Source organism: Ochotona curzoniae, unplaced genomic scaffold (genome assembly GCF_017591425.1).
Source record: "Ochotona curzoniae isolate NIBS_2020 unplaced genomic scaffold, NIBS_Ocur_1.0 contig_1, whole genome shotgun sequence".
Classification (NCBI taxonomy): domain Eukaryota; kingdom Metazoa; phylum Chordata; class Mammalia; order Lagomorpha; family Ochotonidae; genus Ochotona; species Ochotona curzoniae.
The window spans coordinates 26,435,147-26,452,556 of NW_024464918.1; the positions used below are offsets into that span (position 1 = coordinate 26,435,147).

Sequence of the window (17,410 nt, forward strand, 5' to 3'; positions counted from 1 at the left end):
GGGGGTGGAAGCACAAAGCATGAACGTACCCGGCACAGCACATGGCAGGAAGTCGAAGCCACCCAGGGAAAGGAGAGGCTCTGCCCCGTGCCCAAACCCCCCCAGGGATGCCTAGGACTGTAGACAGAGCTGAACCTGACAAGTAACATGGGCTTTGATTCTCCCTGTGTGCCCTGAGTTGTGGCCATGGTACCAAGTGAACCTTCTGCCTGGCACACTGTTGGCATTGTCGTTCTCTGCTGTGAGGCCATTATAAACAACCTGAGCGCCACGGCACAGGGTGCACCTGATACCGATACAGCTACTCAGTGCTCTGAGGACAGTGGGGCGGGCACATCAAGACACAGGGGACAGCAAGAGATTGCATCATGCCACTCAGAGCATGTTTCAAATGATCTGTTGACTATTTTCTGTGAGTTTGGACAGCAGGTAAGGAGGGACGACTGAACTTTGTTGGAGTTGAGGTGAAAACTTCTCTTCCAGGCAAACGTTCAGTTCCCTAGCAAATAGCGAGTGTCCTTTGAGTTAACATTTGCCAATATTGTTCTAAATTTTTTATTACATTATCTGACATTGTAAAAATATATATATACACAAAAAATATATATACACACACATTTTAAAACTTATTTAAAAAGGCAGACACTTGGACCTAGCACGATAGTGCAATGGTTAAAGTCCTCGCCTTGAACGTGCCAGGATCCCATATGGGCACTGGCTCTAATCCTGACAGCTCCACTTCCCATCCAGCTCCCTGCTCCTGGCCTGGTAAAGCAGTCGAGGATGGCCCAAGGCCTTGGGACCCTGCACCCCTGTGGGAGACCCGGAAGAAATTCCTGGCTCCTGGCTTTGGATCGGCACAGCATCGGCCATTGCGCTCACTTGGGGAGTGACTCATTGGACAGAAGATCTTTCTGTCTCTCCTGCTCTCTGTATATCTGACTTGCCAATAAATAAATAAATCTTTTTTTAAAAAAATCTTTTTTAAAAAGGCAGATTGATGAAAAGATAATGTCTTCCATCTGCTGGCTCACTCCCCAAATGATCACCCCACACAGGAATTGGCCAGGAAAGAGCCAATCCTCTCAGTGTGTGGCGGGGGACCCAAGCGTGTGAGCCATCCTCTGCTTTCCAGGTACGTTAGCAGGAAGCTGGATCAGAAGCAGAGCAGCTGGAACTGAAACTGGTGTTGTGCAGGCAGCAGTTTAACTGGCTGTTCCACAACAACCAACCCATTTCACTTACACGAGCATGGATTCTGCTTTGAAGGTAAAGGAACTGAAGCATGGACGGGCAAGCCAGGTAGTCTGGCTGCACACTCCCCTCTCCTGCCCACACATCTATAATGTTTGTGTGCTCTGCTGCACTGAGAACTTTGCTATGGGTGGGAAGTTAATCGCTCCCAGCAGCCCTTTTACCTCTTCAGGCCTGAAGCACACTGCCTTCTGCCATCCCCCTTCCTGTTGATGACCTGGGACAGGTGCTTGGCCTGGCAGTGAGGATGGCTGTGTCCCACACCAGGGTGCCCGATCCCACACTGGCAGCTCAATGAGTGGAGTCCCTGTCACCTACACAAGAGACCTGGACTGAGTTCCCACGTCCTGGCTCCAGGCCAGCCTGACCACCGGGGAAAAACCAGAAACACCAGGCAGCACTTCTTTTCTAAGGACTGACTTTATTTGAAAGGTCGTGAGAGAAGGAGATCCTTCATCCACTGGCCCACTCCCCAAAGGGCCACAGTGGCCAGAGCTGAGCCCACCAGAAGCCAGGAGCAGGGCCAGCGCAATGGATTTCAAGCACTGGCATCCCACATGGGCGATGCTTTGAGTCCTGACTGCTCCACTTCCTACCCAGCTCCCTGCTAATGTGCCTGGGAGAATAATGGAACAGAGCCCAAGTTCTTGGGGCCCCTGCACCCATGTGGGAGACCCAGATGAAGCTCTTGGCTCCTGCCTTTGGCCTGACCCAGCCCCTGTTGGTGTGGTCATTTGGGAAGTGAAAAAAGGATGGAAGCTATCTCTCTCAAGTAAGTAATTTTTGTGGTTGTTGTTAAGATTTATTTATTTTTACTGGAAAGAGACTTTATAGAGGAAGGAAAGAAAGATCTTCCGTCTGCTGGTCTACTCCTGGCCGCAACAGCCAGAGTTGAGCCAATCCAAAGCCAGGAGACTCTTCCAGGTCTTCCACACAGGTGCAGTGTCCCAAGTCTTTGGGTTGTCCTCTACTACTTTCCCAGGCCACAAGCAGGGAGCTGGATGGGAAGTGGAACAGCTGGGATACAAAGTGGCACTCATATGGGATCCCAGCACTTGCAAGGTAAGAATTTAGCCATTGAGCCATCATGCTGGGACCATAAATAAACCTCTCTTTTTTAAAGGTTTATTTATTTTTATTGGAAAGGTGGATATACAGAGAGGACAGACAGAGAGGAAGATCTTCCATCTGATGGTTTCCTCCCCAAGCGGCTACCATGGCTGGAGCTGAGCCAATTTGAAGCCAGGAGCCCAGAGCCTCTTCCTGGTCTCCCATGCAGGTGCAGGGTCTCAAGGGAGCTGAATGGGAAGCGAGGTCGCTAGGATTAGAACTGGCGCCCATATGTGATCCCAGCACATTCAAGGCGAGGATTTTAACTGCTGTGCTATCCCGCCGGGCCCAATAAATCTCTTTTACAAAAAGGAAAAAAATCGTATCAGCCAAGACTCAAATGCATTCAGATCCTGTGGGATTACAGTGCCACAGGTGGAAGCTTCATTCACTGCACCCACCAACTGATGGGCAAGGATGTTACTCAAATCCCTGACCTGGGCTCTGCCAGATAGTCAAGGAATCATCCAATCACAAGCCCAAGAAAGTCAGTGCTGAGAAGCCTAGACACGGGACCACGTGCTGATAAAGAGCTTTGGTAAAAACCAAGCAAATCTGCAAGCACTAATCTTATGAATACTGGTTTTCATTAGATTGAAGCCTATCTTATTAGTGCACAATGTCAGAAAACTATCCCTTTTCTGGCAATGCATTATGGTGTCGCAAATAAAACCATTATCTAGAATGCAGCAGCCCATTTGGGCCCGTTTGTCCTGGCTGCTCCACTTCTAACCCAGCTCCCTGCTAAAGGCCCGGGAAAGCAGCACAGGATGACCCAGCTTCTTGGGCCCCCATGCCCGTGAAGGAGATCTGGTTCCTGGCTTCAGCCCGGCCCGGCCCTGGCTGTTCAGCCATCTGGGGGAATGCAGGGTAATAAACAAACAAACAAAACCTCTTCTGAGTCATCTTCAGGTGGTCCTTCTACTCCAAACCTTTGACAGCTCCATAATGCCAACCTCTTCCTTGCAGCTCAATGTGCACCCTTCTCAAAGCCAGCCACCCCCCAACACCGGATCACAATTTGCACCCACCTCCACACTAGCTGTGCACCCCTGTCCTGTTTCTTTGATCAAAACCCTTCCTCCTGAGGCAAGCTTTGTGACACAGCACATGACATCACTTCCTGCAGTGCTACAGTCCCTCATGGGTGCCAGTTCACCTCTGGCTGCTCCACTTCCAGCCCAGCTCTCTGCTGATACATCTAGGCAAGCAGCAGCAGATGGCCAGGTGCCTGGGCCTCTGCACCCACAGGAAGTCCCAGAGGCTCCTGGCTTCAGCCTGGTCCAGCTCTGGTCATTTTGGCCATCTCAGGAGTGAACCAACAGCCGGCAGATGTCTCCCTTCCCCTCTGTCCCTGTAAGCCTTTGAAATAAAAACAAATCTTTAAAAAAAAAAATCCTTCCTCTCCACAGTTCTTGCTGAACTGGCAACTGATTAAGCTGCCGCCAAGCGCAAGCCCACCAGGACAGGGGCTCCTACTTGCACAGCACTCGACTGCTCAGGGCCTTGCTTGCAGAAACCAACACACTGCCCACCAGCCTGGAGAGAGGACACTTCCCAAGGGGCGCTGGCTCGGGGCCATGGTGTGGAGCTGCGCCCAACCCAGCAACCGACTTGCTGGCTGGTCTGCTGCAGAAGGTGGAAGAATACAAAATGCCTCACCCAGTGAAGCACTGCCATTCTCCGAAACGCCCAGTGGAATTCTGCACACAGACAGTAACCTTACACAGGACAAGAAGTCAATGTTTTTAATTGGGAAACCAATATAACAAACCTAGACTTGTTGAAAATGTAATCAGTAACTCTGCAGACCCCTGTCTCTGGCAAGCACCATGGCCTCTGTCTGGCCTGACTCGGGTTCCTCAAACCCTAGGAAGGACAGCCACCCACAGAAGCCAGCGTCACCATCAGTGCCACTATCCCACCCTAGAAGCTCCTCTGCCCCCATGCCCTTAACCCGTAGACATCCCCTGGATCAACAGGCTGGGCCTAGAGGCAAGGGACCAGCAAGACGCCTGGGTAACAGAAAAACCACAGCCACACCCCACCCCACTCAGACCCCCAAGATAGCAAAGGAAGGCTGACGTGCCCACCCATTCCCGCCCGCATCCGCCCCTAAGAGCAACCTCACATCCCTGATTAGTAACACTGCGAGTCTGATGGGGCGACTTCAGCCCCCGGTGATTACTGCAAAAGGCCCTGAGGCCTGGGGAGGGGCAGACCCCTGCCCCACCATCTGCTGGGCATTCGCCAGCCAAGCCCTCGGCGTGTGCCTGGAGGTGCCCGCAGCCCCTCTCCCCTCTGAGACACCGATGGCTGGGAACCAGTCCCCCTGCCTGAGAGGAAATCAGTTCCAGGAGGTCTTTTCTCCCAGCCTGGGAGGCCCGAGACGGCTACACCAGCTTCTTGGCTTCAAAGAAGCTCTTGAGGTGCCGCATCTGCCAGACGCCGACGGCCACGAGGATGAGGGTCTGCAGGATGGACCACCACAGCACCCGCTGGTTGGTGCTCTCACTGGTCTGCCGGAAGCGCTCCTCCCGCCACTGTGGAACAGGAAGGTCAGTCTGAGTCAGCCTGTGAGGTTACCCCAGGAGCGGCCAGTTCTGCCTAGTTTACAACCAACTACCCACCAAGATTATTTTTTGTAGCAAATGTCTTCTTTTGTAGCAAACCTCAGGCCACCTGCCCATTTCCCCCAGGTCTGTTTCCTTGGGTCAAAACAGTTCTGCCCTGGAATGCCTGCATCGAACCCTCTGCACAGGCCTCGGGCACTGTGGGCACAGCTTGCAAACTGGCCACCTGGAGGCCGGATCTGGACTTTCCGTGTGGTCTGGGTCACATGGTGTTTTGCCAAAATTTAAAACCCAGAAGCAGTCACATAAAGTAACCTGAGGCTCCAGTTCCCCTTGAAAAGCCCAGCTCTGCAATCCTGGGGCTGGCCTTTCTGCAAAGGGGCCTTCAGCCGACTGCTGAGATGGTCACTGCCCCTCCTGTCCTGGTAACAGATTCGCTCATGGCATCTGGTCTGGAAGTACCCGGAGCCAGAGCAATCGATCCCGTTTGTCATTTGTGTGTAACTGACTTTGCACAAGGATAGCTCAAGGTCTCCGTGCGTAGGGGGAGCCAGTCACACTGCCCGCACCTTGTAGACCTGCAGTCCGGTGTGGACAAGGACCCGGCGTGTCTCCTGATGACCCTACCCCTGCATGGGAGACTCGCAGCTGAGCCGGTGGGCTGCCTTGGGCCCACTCACTCACCCGCTGGTAGTTCTGCTCCTTCTGGATCTGCTCCACTTGCTCTACCAGCTGCCGCACGCGGAGCTGCAGCTCGCTCAGCTTGTCCTTGGCGGCTATTTCTGCGTAGTCGTTGGCGTGTTCGCCCACCTGGATGTCCAGGTGAACTCTCTGGGGACAGATGCGGAGATGAGCGACAGGCAACCCTGGGCCATGTTCCTGCCAGAGACTGCGCCTTCCTGTGCCCATTCAGCCTCCTCCAGGTGCAGCCCCACGAGGCACTGGGCCACTGCATGGCCGACACGCAGCTGCTCTGAGCCCCGGCTGCCTACCCCAAACCCCATGTTCTTGGGAGACACAAAGCCCGACGCCCAGCAGTCACCTTGCGTCTGTGGTCTCACCTTGTACACTTTCAGGCAGCTAGGTCTGTGGGCGCCCTCCCTGCATGAAGATCCCAACACATCGCATCACAGTCCCAGGCTACGTCCCAACACCCACGCCAAGCCATCCTCCTCACTCCACTCACACACTGGCACTGGGTATAACGTCAACCGTGTTGAAAGTGAGACTATAGTTACCTACCTTTTATTTGAACTACTGCTATAATTGTTCTATTTATTATTAGTTACTGCTCACCTCAACATTAGTGCATTACGGGCGTGCATCTACAGGAAACAACCTACAGTGTTCAGGACTGCCTGTTGTGTTTGGAACGCCCTGGAGCCTCAGGATGCAGAGCAGTCCCAAATCTCCTTGACAGCAAGAAACCAAAAATTCACTGTAAAAATAGGCGAATGTGGCCCAGTGCACTAGCCTAGTGGCTAGAGTCCTCGCCTTGCACATGCTGCAATCCCATATGAGCGCCAGTTCGTGTCCTGGCTGCTCCACTTCCCTCTTGCTCCCTGCCTGTGACCTGAGAAGGCAGCAGAGGACGGCCCAAAGCCTTGGGATCCTGCACCTGCATGGGAGACCCAGAGGAGGTTCCTGGCTCCTGGCTTCAGATCAGCTCATCTTCAGCCACTGCAGCCACTTGAGGAATAATCCAATGCATGGAAGACCTTTCTCTATATATTGCCTTTTCTGCCTTTCCAATAAAAATAAATAAATCTTAAAAAAACACACACACACAAAAAAAACCATGCAAACGATTGCAACAGCCATTTCCCCCAAGAAAGCCTGGCAAACAGCCAAGGAGCGCATGAAAAAGACGCTGAACGCCACCTTGTCATTGAGAAAATGCAAATCAGACTTTAGGAAGACACACCTCCCACCAAAGGGAAGACAACTGCCACGGTGCCAGCCAGCACCCAGGCAGGGCAGAGCGGGCCACTTACCAGCATGCCTCCGGCAAAGAGGGAGAACTTGGTGGAATTGGAGTGCAGGCAGATCTGGTGCTCACCAGGGGTATGGGAGGTGAAAGTGAACCTGCCTTCAGAGCCATACTGCCGAGCCAGGATGACCTGGAAGGAGGTTGAGGCTGAGTCAGTATTACTGCAGGGATGGCTGAAGGGGCCCGGTGCCGGACCCTGCAACACGGAAGTGCTGAGGCTGCTCCAGGGCACGGCAAGCCAAGCGCCCGCCTGAGCACTGAGGCTGCCCCGTGGCAAGCCAAGCGCCCACCTGGGATCACTCGCAGCAGGCAGGGGCCGCTCCTGGAAACGGTTTTCATGCATTCATAGCTGATGTGACATTTTATTAACTGAGAAGTGACAGCTGAAGGGTTTTGGGTTTCATCTTATTATTGCTGTGGTATTCTTTTTAGAATGGGCAAAACCCTCCTCCACCCACCAAACCTGAAAGAGGGGTCAACCTGAGGATCAGGGCCTAGGGGCCGCACGACAGGGCGCGGGCAGCGGCAGCTAGCCCTGCAGCGGGCACAGCCGCCCGTCCCGCCTGGCCAGCGAGGAAGGCTCGGCGGGGAACGGGGCTCACCTTGTCTTCAGGGTCCTTCACCTCCACGAACATGCCCAGCCCGGGGGTGGCCGGCTGGTACTCCTCCCGCTGCTTGTCATACAGCTGCGTCCGGTAGTTTCCTGGAGGGCAGTGGGGCGAGCACAAGTCAGAGAGGCGCCAAGCGGCCTGCGGGGCACCGCCAGGCTGGCTCTGCCCGGTCCCAGGACCCGCCGTCCCGCACCACGGCCCCGGTCTCGTCCCCCGACTCTCCCGCACCTATGACCATGGTTTCGTCCGGAATCTCCTCAATAAAACACTTCTTTTCTGTCTCCCCGATGTGGAAGTAGAGCGTGCTACCGCGGGCCGCCAGCCACAACAGCAGCAGGAGGGTTCGCATCACCCAGCCCAGCCTGGTTCCGGGTCGGGCTGCGACGACGGGCACACTCCGCTCGGCAGCCATCTTGCCCTCACCTGCCTGCGCAGGCGCAGCAGGCCCAGCCACGTAGCCCTGCCGGTGCCACCGCTGTGTCTGCTGGGAGCGTGAGTTCGGCCGGGAGGACTACAAGTTCCGAGATGCTCCGCGGCTCGGCGTGGCGTTACCTGATTGGAGCTCGGCTTCTGCTCCAATTGGGACGGCCGCCGCGAAGCCAGCCCGGCCATTGGCTGCTGGCGCCTGGCGCAGGTCAGGGGTTGCTTTTGAGGGTGCAGAGCGAACTGTGGGCACAAGCAGCATTCAGAGCTGAGGTCCTGGAGCTTTTTCCAGCGCTGCGTGTGCTGGGTTGTTTTTGTTTTAAGTTGCGACAAAAGAGTGCACGAACTTATTACCTGCCAAATTCAAAACAGCTTTTTCAGAAAGGTCTCCCTTGCCCGTTGTTTCTGTCCCCACGCCTGGCTCCGTGGCCGCGGGCGTCCCGTCACACGCCCGCGTGGGCCCCGTGCTGGATCCCGCTGCGACGGCTCCCTGGCGGGACATGATGGGGGCCCACACGTGGCTGGGAGGGTTCTGTTGGGGACCTGGGGACACAGCCAGGTGTGTGTGTGCTGGAGAGCCGTGCCCGTGGCTTGTGACTCAGCTGATAAGAGAGCCTGTTCTCGCGGGGAGGGGATGGGATGGAAGCAGCGGTAAGCCCTGGAAAGAACTGGGACAGTTTTCTGGAGCTTATGTAGCAGGGGATGTGAAAAGCCGAGGGCGGAGGGCCCTTCTTCCTTGTAGGTTGTCTGCTCAAAAACATGGCGCCCAAGGCTTCTCGAGCAACATACTGAAGGATAAGGTTTCCTGAAAAGTGAGCCTCGGAGAGTAAGTTGTAGCGCCTCTTCCCCTTTGAGCAGCCCAGAAGCGTTTCCTGCACTCGTTTGCACTTCAAGACCCCAAAACTTGGGGGAACACCCCAAATTCTCCCACATGGATTCTTGGCGATTTCGGTTAGGTTCAGGGAGTGACGCAATCACCAGCCACGCTGAAGGCGCCCAGACCTGCAGACCTGGCTGCAAAGTCGCAGCTGCAGGTTTGGGGAGGAACTGTCCAAAGGTACTTACGTGTGGATACAAAGTAGCCTCTTGGTGTCCACACTAAGGGCTCCGCCGCAGGACACGCGGAAGCCTTAAGCCTTCCTGAAGTGTGCAGGCGGGAGCTGGCAAGCTCGCGCACACGGCTGCAGGCATTCCGCAGGGTGCTTCCCTGCTGTCTTTTCCGTTCCCAGAAAATAAAAAGTTGATTCTGCTTCCTCAAGGAGCCATGGCTTTGGAAACAATTCCCCCCTGTGGTTTCCTTATTTTTACCAATAAATTACTTGCTGGGATCATTCCCTCTGGTGCACCTCTTAACAATTTTTTTTTATTTACATGAAAGGAAAATTTACAGAAAGAAACATAGAAAAAAGCTCTTCCATCCACTGACCACAATGGCCAGAGTTGAGCCAACCTGAAGCCAGGAGCCAGGAGCTTCTTCCAGGTCTCCCACGAAGGTGGAGGATCCTAAGGCTTTGGGACCTCCTCGACTATTTTTCCAGGCCAGAGGCAGGGAGCTGGATGGGAATTCAGGCTGTCAGGATTAGAACCAGCATCCATATGGGATCCTGGGCACATGCAAGACAAGGACTTTAACCACAGGTCTACCGTGCCGGGCCCAAAAGATTCATTTTCTATTTGCTTGACAGAGTTACAGAGAGGGAGAGAGACAAAGATCTTTCATCTGCTGGTTCACCCCCAAATAGTCACAATGGCTGAGCTGCGCCATGATAAAACCAGGAGCCAGGAGCTTCTTACATATCCTCCATGTGGGTGCAAGGACATAGCACTTGGGCCCTCTGCTGCTTTCCCAAGCTGATTAGCAGGGAACTGAATCAGAAGTGGAGCAGCTGGGTCTGGAACTGATACCCATGTGGGATGCTGGCTTATTACAGATAGGCTTAACTTGCATTGGCCCCAATGACCATTAAAAAAATTCATCTGGGGCCCGGCGCGGTGGCGCAAGTGGTTAAAGTCCTTGCCTTGCACACCCGGGATCCCATATGGACGCCGGTTCTAATCCCGGCAGCCCCGCTTCCCTTCCAGCTCCCTGCCTGTGGCCTGGGAAGGCAGTCGAGGACGGCCCAAAGCTTTGGGACCCTGCACCCGTGTGGGAGACCTGGAAGAGGCTCCTGGCTTCGGATCGGCATAGTATCGACCCGTTGCGCTCACTTGGGGAGTGAATCATCGGACGGAAGATCTTCCTCTCTGTCTCTCCTCTCTGTCTGTATATCCGCCTTTCTAATGAAAAAAATAATAATAAAAATAAATCTTTAAAAAAAAATTCATCTGGAGAAACATGATTAAGTTTTCTTTCCCCCTGATTTTTGGCCCTTATAAATAACACTGGTTGGGGATGACATGATGGTTTAATAGGCTAATCCTCCACCTGCAGCATCAGCATCCATTATGGACATGGTCATGTCCCGGCTGTTCCACTTTTTCAATTTGATTTGTAATATTGTTTATATACTAGTGAGGGATGCACGGCCATGTAGGCCTCTTATTGCGGTAAGGAGGGTCAAGGTAAGGAGGAAGGTGGTGGCCGAGACAAGTGTATTGGTTTTTTTTTCCCCTCCTTTGTCCACAAGAGAGAAGGGGGAGGGGGCCACTCTTTGCTTCCAAAAAACATGAACACCCAGGGATGGGGACAATCACCAAATGGCACCTTAGAGACCCCAGTGTGGGGAACATTGTCCTGAGGATATAACTTAACTGGTTACAGTAGTTCCGAGATGTTATTGCTTTCATAGCCCAGCAGGAGAATGCCCACGGGCATGCTCCCAGCCCTGGGTCTTGTGCTTGCTAGGGGTACTGTGGTCAAGCCTGATATGTTTTGTTTTCTCTGATGCAGCTCGTATTCAGTGTTGGCCCCTGTTAGCTAGTGCTGCAGACTAGCCCGGCCGGCCCACACCCAGACCCAGCTCACACACTCAGCAGGTGCTGCAGCCTTGCTTGGCCTGACCCGCCTCCACTTCCAGGTCTCTTTAGCAAGTGCAGCAGCCCAGCCCAGCCCACATGTGAGCTGCCGGTTATTGAAGTCCAGCTGGCCTGGCCTGTACCCATCCTGGCTCTCACTCATGCCAGTGTGTACTCTAGACTGATCTTGCCTGGCCCACCCCCAGACGCAGCTCACTCCCAGGCCAGTGGGTGCTGAGGGTGCTGCAGTACTGCCTGGTCTGGCCTGCTCCCAGCCCAGCTCTCATTCTAACGAGAGCTGTGACCTAATGGAGGAGTTCTCTATGTTTCCTTACCAGGTCTGCTCCCAACCAAGGATCTTGTGAGTCATGGTGGGTGTTGGATGTTCCACTTTTGATCTAACTCCTTGCTTATCATCTGGGAAAGTAGTAGAGGATAGCCCAAAGCATTGGGACCCTGCACTCACAAGGGAGTACAGCTTCAGAGCTGAGCCAATCCGAAGCCAGGAGCCAGGGCCTCCTCCAGGTCTCCCTCACAGGTGCAGGGTCCCAAGGCTTTGGGCTATCCTTGACTGCTCTCCCATAAGCAGGGAGTTGAATGGGAAACAGGGCCACCAGGATCCCAGCTCATTCAAAGTAAGGACTTCAGCTGCTAGGCTACAATGCCAAGCCCTGCATCATCTTTTTATTACACTGTTTAGGGAGTCAAGTTTCCGGCACCAATGTTAATGGCCACACCCAGATTTCACATTAATCATCTGCTACTTGATCAGAAAACCACAGTGTGACCTGCATGCAGGAATCAGCACCTGAGTGTCTCAATGACACTGAAAGTACACAGTGTCACACAGCCTGGGACCGTCGCCAACCTGCAGACCCCACCCACAGGATTTAGTCCCTCATGCCAACAGGCTACACACTCAAGATTGCCAACACAGCCCGCCTCGCTCTTCTTTAATAAGTCACACAAAGCTTTGTAAAGGGCCTCATCCTGCACCACAGTGTAGGGGGAACAGGTTGCTGCTCAAGAATCAGAACTCAAAGGCTGTCTCATCCAGTCCCTTTAAAAGGCCTAGTCACCTCTCAAAGGTCTTATCATTGCAGTTTTCACACATGTAGATGCCTGGTGCTGTGGCCATGTGAAAAAAATCCTTGCCATGTGAAAACCAAAGCCACGTCTCCCACATGGTTCATTTAGCTGGCAGGACATCTCACACCAGAACTGTGCCCAGATCAGTGCCAGCAGCTATTGCTTCACATGTTGCTGCACCCTGGTAGCCAGCAGTGACTGGTGTGGTGGTGTGTGCTGCTGATGGGCACAGCCCCTACGAAAGAAGACCGGTTTTTGGCGTTTGCTCAGATTCAGGACAAATTTAAGCACTTGTGAGGGTTTGAATGAACTGGTGATCGGGGGCAGCCATGTGGCTTGGTATGTCAGCTCTGGCTCCTGAGTCTGGAGAGCAGCAGATGAAGGCTCAAGTGGTCAGGTCTCTGCTTCCTACAGGAGAGACCTACACTGGGCTAACTGTTCCTGCTTCTGCCCCAGCCAGCGGCTCTGCAGGGCAGCTGAGGAGTGAGCCAGTAGGAGAGAACTATGTCTCTGTCTGGTCTGACTCCTTCTCAAACAAATAAATAGGTTTTTAAGTAAGCATTAGTGACTTGATTCCACATATGGGAAATTTTAGTGCTGGAAAGAAATTTTTAAAAAGAAGTTCAAGGGGCTGGCACTGTGCCTGACAGGGTGCATGTCCAGAACAGATTCAATGTTTTGTTTCATAATGTTTAATTTAACATTTTAAAAAGATGTATTTACTTTGATTTGAAAGGCAGATTTACAGGGGGAGATGGAGAGACACAAAGAAAGATCTCCCACCTGCCGGTTCACTCCTCAAATGGCCTTAACGGCCAGAGCTGAGCCAATCCAAAGCCAGGAGCTGAGAGCTTCTTCTGGGTCTCCCATGTGGTTACAGGGGCCCAAGGACTTAATCCATCCTCCTCTGCTTTCCCAGGCAGAGAGCTGGATGGGAAGTGGAGCAGCCAGAACAAGAACCATTGCCCATTTGGGATGCCGATGCTAGCCAGCAGATGAGCTTGCTGCACCACCATGCTGGCCCCTAAGGCTGTCCATTGCTTCACCCTCCCAGGGGAGACTTGAGGAAGACAGTGGAGACATCTGAGGAGAGAGCAGACGTTTCACTGTAGGAAGTCTAATGGCCTTTTGGCTGGTGTGCAGCTGAGATTGGGGAGCGGCTATGTGGCACTTGGCTGCGTCACCACTAAGTTGTCTCTGTGCTGAGATCCATGGTGTCCTGACTCCCAAGGACTAAGACATGGCCCAGCATTCCCCTTGGTCTGCCTACCCATGGGAGAGTACCGAGAACAAACGAAGCTTCCATTAGGATGCGATCAGGAAGCCCTGAGCAGGGGTGCACTAGAGACAACGGGGTCTGGAAAGATCCCAGGAGAGGAGGAGCCATCGTGAGCAGCTGGGCCTGGGGTGAGTGAGCATTCACCACCTCCGCAGAGAGTGTGGGACAAAGAGCTCCTAGAGGAGAACCCTTTAAAGAGAGGCCTCAAGGTACTCCAAAGAATTTGTGGAAAGTAGAATTTTTACTTAGGGAGCAAACATTTTTGAAATCCATGAGGTGTTTTCATGACATGCATTTTTCACGAATTTTTGCACACTTCTTCTGTGTGTGGATTTCAAATTCTTCTTATACCAAAACAGACTCATCTTTTAACCCCATTTTCCACATGTGAACACTTTGAGAGACAGACCCCCACCTGGGGTGGTGGGAAGGAGCTCCCAACTATTGGTTCACTGCCCTTAATGCCTGTGAAGGCCAGGGTTGGGGGTCAGGGCCAAAGACAGGAGCCAGAACTCGATTCAGGTCTCCTACATGGATTGAAGGAACCCAATCACTTGAGCCATCTCCATCATCTTCCAAGGGCTACATCAGTAGGAAGTAGGAGTCATGAACCAGTCTGAAAGCAAAGCAAACCCAGTTACTCCAGCATGGGATACTGACATTTTAACTACAGGTTGAACACCTGCCCCTCCATCACAAATGGATTCTGACATCATAACTCCAAGGTTTAACACCTGCTCCTCCATCACAAACTTTTGGATGTCTCCTTATAGAAGGTATTTTTCATGAGCTGAGAAATAAAACGGGTGCAGGGGCCAGTGGTCCAGAGGATGGAATGGTGGTATGCAGGTAGCTGACAGAATCCTCATAACACCAGAGCAGAACAATGCATAGAAGCTCTGATTTGATACGCAGAACATTCCATCACTGCTACATCCCACTTCCATGGCTCCCAGCTCAAGAGAACTGGAAATAATAGAGGAGGGGAGGTAATCCCAGGAAAATGTAGGCTTATCCTATGGAGACTTTGGCTTTCCCTATCATTTCAACCAACTGTTACTATCTGCCTTCCTTCTCCTCTCCACCCTCTTCTTTCTCTCTCTCTCTCCTGGTTCAAGCCCCAGTAACTCATAATGGCCAGAGGGCCAAGTCCAGGAAGTAGTTCATCTGGGGACTCCCAAGTAGGATTCGGAGGCTGTGTATAGCATTGGCAGGAAACAGAATAGAGAGCTAAGCATGGACTTGAACCTGGGCACTGAAGAGGTCCCAGACCATTGTCCCAAAGGACCATGTAAGAGCCCCCACACATTTAGCTTGAAGTTGCTATGCCTATGCAGGTTGTAAGTGAGCTCCACTTAAAAAACAGCCCACTCAATTCCATTAAGGGTGTTCTAGGTAGAGAGCAGGCAGTTTAATTCCTACCTCTTACTCCACTAACCACCCTCTGAGCAGGATCTAGGCTTCTGAGATTCCAACAGAAGCACTAGGGAAGGCTGCAACCCCGCCCCCCCAACAACAACAACAACCATGGGAGGTTGGGCCAAGGACTGCTGGTAACTTTCCAACATTCTTGTCTAAAGCAGTGTTAGCAAGCCACTCTCCCAAGGAGCCTCAAGAACAGGGAAGACAAGTCCTCATATCCAATCCCACCCAGACTGTGGCACTACCCACAAAGCTGTGCCAAGGGCCCACAAGCTCCACCACCCAGTACAGATAGGGTCAGAAAGCTGCCATCCTCCTCCCACAGCCCCTGCCCCATTATATCCTACCTGAGCTCTGAACTGAGCAGCCCAAACTACCTGGAAGGCTAGGGGCAGGAGGAGGAAGCTACCAGGAAGGTCCTGGGGCCTCCCTCAGGAGCATCTCTCTTCCTCCATCTTCTCTTTTCTTTCACTCTCTCCTCGCTGTTACACTCTTTCTCCTTTCTTTCCTTCATCTCTTTTCCCTTTCTCTAACCACTTACTGCGCATTCCTGCTGTTCCTGGTTCTCTGCTAGACTTTGAGGAGCACAGACATGAACAAGTGGCAGAATCCTACACGTCACATTCTCTCCCCAGCTACAAACTTTGGGGGACTTTCTCTAAATGGACAACTGGAATCCAACATGGCTAACACTGTGACAGAGGGATATATGGCCCTGAGGACCAAGGAGGGCGAAACACCTAAGCCAGAATGCTAGACTTGGGTCTTTGAAGAATGAATTTGCATTTAGTGGATGGATAAAGGAGGCAGGAATAAGGGTTGAGAACAATCCCTCTGAGAAATGGCACAGCGGCTTCATTGGAAGCCTGACAGAGCACTGGGAGAATTGCAAATAGGGCAGCTGTGGCAATTCCCCAGTTTCCCCTTTGGCTATCACAACTAGAATTCATGATCTCTGCAGCCAACATGGGATGAGATTGCTGCCAAGTGGAAGTAACCCAGTAGAATTACCAGCTGTTCTATTAGTTGGGCTTTTCCACCTGCAAAATCACCGTACTGATGTTAGTCCCTGAAGTATTTGTTAGGTCTTGCAACAAGATAAATGTTGAAATTGACAGTAACTGTTACAGAAACTTTTCTAGAAATTTGGCATGGATATTACACTATATATATTGTGCTCTCTAAAAATGATTGATTCAGGCCTGGCGGCGTGGCCTAGTGGCTAAAAGTCCTTGCCTTGAACATGCCAGGATCCCATATGGGCGCCAGTTCTAATCCCGGCAGCTCCACTTCCCATCCAGCTCCCTGCTTGTGGCCTGGGAAAGCTTTGGGACCCTGCACCCATGTGGGAGACCTGGAGGAGGTTCCTGGATCCTGGCTTCGGATTGGTACAGCACCGGCCGTTGCGGCTCACTTGGGGAGTGAATCATCAGATGGAAGATCTTCCGCTCTGCCTCTCCTCCTCTCTGTATATCTGACTTTGTAAAAAAAAAATAAATAAATCTTTAAAAAAATAAAAATGATTGATTCATTGGGATTTAAATATTAAGTAACAACAACAACAAAAATCACACAGCGTGCTTCACTGCAATTGGTAGTACACGTGCAGAGGCAATGGTGGTTCAGCACCACGGCCAGCGCCCATGCTTGCCCAAGCTCTGACTGCCCCCATCTCCAGCCAGTGGCCCTTGGCGAATCCCTAGCTTTCAAATACAATATCTCCTTTTCCCACTTTGCCTTAACTGATCTTCCTAAGAGGTTGGACATTTACTAACATCCGCATCTGTCATTTTTGCTTAAAAATAATTTCCAGTGAAGGAATAAAAAACACCACTGGAAAAGGAGGGCCCAGCTCTTGAAGGCTAGAACCTAACCTTCATCCTAAATATTGTATTGCATTATGCATTTATGTCCGAGTGAATCCATGGAGTGTAGGAGACAAGCCCTATATTTTGTGCTCAATGTGCATCACAAGGCCTGACCCAGAGTTGGTGTGAGCAAACACCTGCCACTTCTCAGGTGCATGAGCTTGGGTGAGGTATACTGGACTTCTTGTTGCTATTGCTCCCCCACCGTCACACAAAGCTCTAATGTTACCCCTATAACATTCTACTTGTGATTAGGTCAGTTAACACACTTGGAAGTGCTTACAGCAGTCCTTGGAACAGAAGAATAAAAGACATTATTAAATGTTGCCGAGTCAGCTCATGAGCTGTTCTTACCAGGCACTTGCATAATGTCACAGCTCTCTACTAGCGAGCTTGGGTCCACACTAGCAGTTTGAGTCTACTCGTATCCTCCACCCAGGGCAGTGAGACTGTCTTCTCCTGCCCCCCCCCCCCACCCTTCTGGTCCCCTACTACCTTCCCTCAAATGTAAAAACAAACTCTCAAGGTTTTGTTCCTTTTTAACTGTGGTAAAACAGACACAACACTAACAATGTCATGAAATCCACCTACGGACTCTTCATCTTGCCAAACTGAAACTCTGCACAGTTAGAAATCTCTCCGCCTCTCTTCCCTCTGCCCCTGACAACCAACCCCCTTCCGCCTCCTGTCTCTAGCAACCTGACTGCTCCATCTTTCCAGGACTGGGCTACCCCGCCGGGCTCATCTGTGTTACAACAGGTGTCAGCACGCCCTTTGTTTTCAAGCTGAATCACATCTATCCACCCAACTCCAGAGTGGACAAGCATCTGCTTCCA

The 17,410-nt window shown here is 52.1% G+C and overlaps 1 protein-coding gene across 2 annotated transcripts; it reads right to left on the minus strand.

The window, feature by feature from the left end:
- Positions 1–4,098: 4,098 nt before the first annotated feature.
- On the minus strand, positions 4,099–7,990 carry TMED9 (transmembrane p24 trafficking protein 9). 2 transcript variants are annotated; one of them, XM_041001681.1, is made up of 5 exons: positions 7,767–7,990; positions 7,530–7,630; positions 6,932–7,057; positions 5,622–5,768; positions 4,099–4,907 (listed from the first exon to the last, which is right to left on the minus strand). In XM_041001681.1, exons 1-5 carry the CDS (start codon positions 7,948–7,950, stop codon positions 4,758–4,760), a joined length of 708 nt encoding a protein of 235 aa, XP_040857615.1. In that variant the 5' UTR covers positions 7,951–7,990; the 3' UTR covers positions 4,099–4,757. The 2 variants fall into 2 exon arrangements, with proteins under 2 accessions (XP_040857615.1, XP_040857698.1); XM_041001764.1 differs by lacking the exon at positions 5,622–5,768 and having other exon boundaries at positions 7,767–7,977.
- Between the last annotated feature and the right edge of the window lie 9,420 nt (positions 7,991–17,410).

Excerpts from the sequence above, each read along its gene's own strand:
- TMED9 (XM_041001681.1), bottom strand. The coding sequence starts at position 7,950 with ATGGCTGCCGAGCGGAGTGTGCCCGTCGTCGCAGCCCGACCCGGAACC. Across the intron at positions 7,631-7,766 it reads GGACGAAACCATGGTCATAG|GAAACTACCGGACGCAGCTG; the intron begins GTGCGGGAGAGT and ends ACTGCCCTCCAG. Across the intron at positions 5,769-6,931 it reads TCTTTGCCGGAGGCATGCTG|AGAGTTCACCTGGACATCCA; the intron begins GTAAGTGGCCCG and ends ATCTGTCCCCAG.